General features: G+C 37.5%; 1 protein-coding gene across 3 annotated transcripts in view; it reads right to left on the bottom strand.

The window, feature by feature from the left end:
- Positions 1-2,520: 2,520 nt before the first annotated feature.
- GABRG2 (gamma-aminobutyric acid type A receptor subunit gamma2) overlaps positions 2,521-6,000 on the bottom strand; it is a 137,683-nt gene continuing 134,203 nt past the window's right edge. For all 3 annotated transcript variants that reach the window (XM_054691389.1, XM_054691390.1, XM_037500278.2), the window contains exon 9: positions 2,521-4,792. In XM_054691389.1, coding sequence (XP_054547364.1) covers positions 4,517-4,792 — 276 coding nt within the window. In that variant the 3' untranslated portion in view covers positions 2,521-4,516. The remainder of the gene's footprint in view (positions 4,793-6,000) is intronic.

The following is a 6,000-nucleotide window of genomic DNA, read 5'->3' as shown; positions in this document are numbered from 1 at the left end:
CTGGAAAGAGATCATGAAGTAGGTAGAATCTTTAATTAGCAAAATGTTGAACAGAGCAAGAACTCTGGGACTCTGGTATTCCTTTAAAGAATCTCACAGAGGAAATAGGACAAATGCATCAGAAGAGTTGGGTGGAGATACAACATACTTAGCAGAGCCTGAACATTAAATGGCTATCAGTGTTGACCATGACAGACAGCAGAGAAGCCATAGAGCTAAGGTATGTCCGAGCAAATGGGCCACATGCCCTCATTGCATAGGAGACGTAGAATCTCAGCAAGATAGTAAGATTCCTTAGGTGTGGCTTGAAGTCTCTATCCCGACCCCAGGATTTTTTTTTTTTTTTCTATTGTAATGGAATGAATTCTCAGACATGGTAACTATTCTTAAGCAGGCTAGGTCATGAGATTTGTAAGCCATCTCTTTCTGACCCTGAATATCTGAGCTGAGGAAAATTGCTACCATCCAACGGTATTAACTCATTCCTTGTAACAGCTGAGTTACAAACCATTGTTATCCTCATTTTTCAGATGAGGAAACTAAAGCGGAGGAGTTGGATCATAGGTCTTGACATGGCCAGGAATTAAACCTTGGTAATCTGCAGCAGAACCCATGTTTTTTTCATTTTGTTATACAAACTATAATTAGGGAAAACTCTTTTTGATTATCCCAAGAATGTCAAAAAAATTTAAAGTTTAAAAGAAAAAAATAGACTTGGCTATTGGTCTATCATTTCTAACCTCAGAATGAGTGATGATAGCACACTCCCACTACTTTCCTGACATGGTAGAGATACTGAGGCCAGAGGCTAGGGAACTTTTGGATTCTCAGATGCCCTAATCCCTAAAGGACAAAGGTCAATTTTGGGTCTGGGATTTTCTTTAAATTATTGCAGTTCCCTTTATTTCAAACAGAATTCTGAAAGCAGTGGGTTGTAACATTGAGTACTGATTGGTCATCTTATTTAAAAGAGAATGCTAATGAAGGAAAAATCCAACTTATCTCTGTTGCTAGGTATGCTAAAATTTCTCTCATTGGAATTAAAGGAATCGGAGCAAGGTCAAGATCAAAGAAAGAAGGCAGTCTCAAGTTTGGCAGAGCCTAATGCATTAACAGAAAGATATAGTATTCCAGAATTTCACTTTCAGATCCTGAAACTATGAGGCATAGCAGGAAAAGTAACGCTTCGATGGCTATCCCAAAGTTTGCCATTAACTGGCTATGTGACCTTTGGCAGTTGAACACTTGTTAAAAAATAGAGCCGAGTTATTGGTTTAGGTCACTCTCCCTTTCTCCTACACATTTGAAAAAATTAATAGTGACAAAGCATAGAGACAGCAATTTTTGACATGATCCCCAAAGACTGCATCATTTGGTTAATTTAATTTGACCTTCGTCACAGACAAAATTCATTGCTACTACTCAGAATAATATCGAGATTTTTAGAGATGGAGCCCATACAATGAATATGCTCTCGGCTAAAGGGCATTGAGTTAGACAGCAGACAAGACCAAAGTGAAAACTATTTTTTTAACATGTCTGGAAGGTGAGAAATAGCTGTTTAAATTGGATGCAGGAAGCCATGAGGGGCCCCAAGAATGACAGGGACAGGAAGGTTAGGGCAGCTGTTTGTGAAGGATTATGCTCCTTAATTCTTTTGAGAATTTCAAGGGACTTCAAGAACATATAACACAGTGCCTGGGGCATGACTCCCTGTGTTTTTAAGTGTTGGGGGAACAAAGTAAGGTCCTTGGGCCTCAAAAATAACTAATGTGTGATTTTTTTTCCCCCCAACAGACTATTTTCAACCTACAAAGGAGTTTGCAGGGCAGATAGTCTGAAACAGAGAACATGATGCAGAGTCACATTAAGGTCTGTATGACTCCTGCTTGATTATTTTAGAGCTGATTACATGGGGGGAGGACGCAGAGCAGAGCACTGTAGGCCTTGGAGGTGACAGAAGTACCTTTGACTCTGTGGAAGGTTCCGGCATGAGGCGGCATTATTGTGCCTAATTTATAGCTGATAAAATGGAGGCTTACCAAGGCCGAGTTGACAATTGTCAAAAACAGGTAAAATGGGATGCCAATTATGTCTGACACCAGGGTCCATATGGTTAACCACACCACACCTTTTTGAGGCACAGAAGGTTTAAGCTTTACTTACTTTGTGACATTTCTGCCTTCTGTCTCCACACCACACCCCAAATGTATCTCTTAACTCTTTTGAACAGAGGAGTATCACCACACCAGTCCTGTCACAGACTCACAAATAAAGCTCACAAAAAGGAAGGTGATATTAAGGCATGAGTCAGGAAAGAGGGGTCACGATCATTAAAACAAACAAGTTCAACCAGACCGCTGACATGCCACCATGGATTAGAATGCAGCATTTTTATTGTAAAAGTCCACGTGTTAGGCAGTTCCCTTTGTGAAAAGGTTTCAAACACACAAACAGGGAGCAGCTGATAATTAAGAATCAGATTATATATAATATATATATATATATTCATTTGCCAATACTATGCACACATTGGAAAGCTAGCTTTTTGGGGTGTCCCCATTAAGGAGTACATTTCAAGTTGACAATAGTAACATGTTTCTCACCAGTGAAAATTTGCCATCAACTCTCCCAAAGAGTCAACATTTATTATATTAACATTTCAAAACAAGAAAATAATTCTATTTACATGTGTTTGAGGTTATATACTAGAGCACTGATATATTAAAGGTTTGTAAAATTGGCAGCTAAATGTGTTTTCAAGATTTACCCAGATGACTTGATGATGACTTTACATGTTTTTCTATTATCAAAGCAATTCTCTCTTCTTTACTACTTTTTTTTTTTTCAGGTTATCTATAAAGTTACACGAACTATGACTGAATTCTAACTGGAGCAATGATTGCCATACAGAAGTATAGACAAGTGATGATATTTCAGAAAAATAAGGATTCAGGATGAGTACATGAAGATGGAGCTCAACTCATCGTATTTGAAGTCTGGGATGACCACTTTATGTGATTACAGTAAAGGTGAATGAGGCCACAGTCATAGGCTCAACTTCCTTGTAAGTGATTTTTTTCTTCGGTGCATTTTTTCCCCCACAGAACACAGAATACTACATTTTGAATGCCAGTCTGGTATGAATCCTACTTTAAGTCTGTCATATGTCCTCAATCAGAATCGTGTATGGTTCAGGGCTCACTCGGTCCCAAACCTGGAAAAATAATGCACAAACTCTGTGCCTTGGCAGACCATTTCTGTATACAAATGTAGGACATGACTATTATTTTAAAAGGAGGAGAGACTATGGCTCAGACAAGTTTTTGATAATGAACATAAATATCCAAAGTTCTTTGGATCCTTTTTTTTTTCCTGCAAGATCAAATATTACTTAACAATGCTTATGGGAAAAGATGACTAACTGGTTCCAGACCAGTGCAGAAACAGTCATCAGAAAAATATGAAGCCATTTTACTTCAAACCCTATTTATTGAGCACCAGCTATGTGCTAGGCACTATCTAAGGTGCTGAGGACCCATCCAGGAAAAAACAATTGTTCTGCCCACAAGGCACTCACAAGCACTAAAAGCAGATCTTGTGATGGAGAGAAAGTTCTGTTATGCTCTATCCTAAAAGGAAGAAAAAACAGCAGCAAGCACATATAGTTACTTTATATTCAATGAAACTGGGCATATTTAGAGGTGGCAAGTGTCAATTATTCAGTCTATAGTGTTTGAATATGTCATACAAAGGAAAAAATGCTGTTTTAATCATCGTGCATGAGGAAGAAAATAGAGGAACTTCCTCTCTCCAGTTCCAAACCCAGATCCTTATAATCGCAGTCATGATTCTTTTGTAGTCCAAAGACACAGAATAACAGACAATACTTTATGATGTTAACGCCAATCCATTTATTTTGGCTCTAAGGAGATGCATGCATTAAACTTGAAGCATTCTACGTTATGGAATATTTACATCATTGTACATGTGGTGTGGAGGAAATTTTCTTGGGTTATATATAGGTGTAGTCGATTTCTAGACTAGCCTCTTATAGTGAAAGTGAGCTGTGATTTTTCTCAAATGAGGGAGATAGCCTATTGGGAGCAAAGTTACCACAATCTGACTCCAAATGAACATAAGATATAGTTTCAGATCTTTTGCATCTAATTGTATTTTGAATTGAGTAAGGACGCCACCACTATAAACAGTCATGGCTGTTTTCAGCTACAGCAATTGAGATAATATCTTGTTTAGTTTCAATGTTCTTGCTCTAATTTAGCTTCACCTTGCAGGTTTGAAACACAGCAAACATTACAGTTCAAATTATACTTCCCACCGGAGAGTCGGGCACAAACAGTAAGACATTATTACACTTTACCATGTTAGAACATAGAAACAGATTCTGATCATTAGAAACTACAAAGAGGATGAATTCAGTGGACTTAGAAAGGACATCACTCTCTATAAGATTTAGCGAATAAGACCCCCATATATTGATGAAACCCATACCTTTTCACAGGTAAAGGTAGGAAACCCAGTAAACCAGATTGAACAAGCAGAAGGCAGTGGGGAAGAAGATACGTGCATATGAGTCCATTTTGGCAATGCGGATATGTATCCTCCCATGTCTCCAGGCTCCTGTTCTGCAATCTTCAAAACAGCAGAAGAAACTGGCACAGTCCTTGCCGTCAAGACACTCGTACCCGTATTCTTCATCTCGCTCTTGAAGGTGTGTGGCATTGTTCATTTGAATGGTGGCTGATCTTGGGCGGATATCAATGGTTGGGGCCTGAGACACAGGTAAGGAAGGAGAGACCCCAGTTAGTCACACATGATCAGCCCTAAACTGTTTCTCCACAATGTCTCCAATGTGAATGATGACTCTGAAAATGGTACTCAGGAAGTTGCTATGACATCATGATCTACAATGGTAAAATTGAACTTAGAAGGATAGCATTTGCAGTGTTCAAATTTTGAGCTTAAGCAGTGCAGCTGAAAATAATACCATCAAGCTAATAGCTATAGCAAGAAGATTGAACACCAAAAGAACTCAAAGTTTAAAGATTTAAATCAAACAGCTACATGGAATATTATTCTAGTAAATATTAGATGTGAAGTTGGTTACATGAAGGCATTTAATGGTGCTGCATGTGAGTGGAACAGAACTGAAAATGGATTAATTTCGAAATCAAAATTTGTGTCATGCTTACCTATAGGCAAATACCCATTACACTGAGCAAAGGTATTAAATGCTAGTAATAGAAAATGTTAAAATAACATAAAAATATAGACGTTTTCTGAGTTTATACCGCAGTGGCATGACTTGTTTTAAAGGAATGTAGTTCTTCATCTAACATTCATTATCTGGTAGTTTCAGAATGTGAGCAATGTTGTAGTTACCTATATGTGAGTGGAAATGCAAAGAAGGATGGCATTACCTGTCCACCTCTTCTTAAATCTTGAGACGAAATGCTAATTAACTGAAGGCTAATCTCATTTGCACCAATTATTTAATTTTAATTTGAATATACTAATATTAAGATAATGTAACTACAAATCCTAGTGTATGTGAATCAGGATTTAGGAACAGAAATTTCATTTCAGTGTTGCATGCTGGAGTGAAATGGCCCTGGATTAGCCTGGAAGGAACTGACAGAGGTCTGACTAATGGAAAGTATTAAATTTATTTTTCAAAAAATAACCATGGTTTGAATTAACATTTACAGAGTTAAGTTTTAGCTTTAAAATGGAATATATGGCAAATAGGTGCTGCCACTGAAAATGGATATTGTTTTCATCTAAGAAAAGGGTAAGTTTGACTTCTAATGCAGAAAAAAGGTTGTGTTAGCTACTGACAATTCATGGAGAATATAGCTTTTTAACTTCATGTAAGGTCAAAACTTGTGTAAGTTAGTGTATGTTTTTTGAATCAACTCTAGAAATCTATAGAACTTTCTCCATCTTAAATGTGTTATCTAGTAGAATGCTTAATGTCTG

The sequence above is a fragment of the Talpa occidentalis genome, unplaced genomic scaffold, assembly GCF_014898055.3.
Source record: "Talpa occidentalis isolate TD23 unplaced genomic scaffold, MPIMG_talOcc4v2.1 talOcc4.9, whole genome shotgun sequence".
Classification (NCBI taxonomy): domain Eukaryota; kingdom Metazoa; phylum Chordata; class Mammalia; order Eulipotyphla; family Talpidae; genus Talpa; species Talpa occidentalis.
Note: the sequence above shows the minus strand (reverse complement) of the source record. Positions and strands in the feature narration are given on the sequence as shown.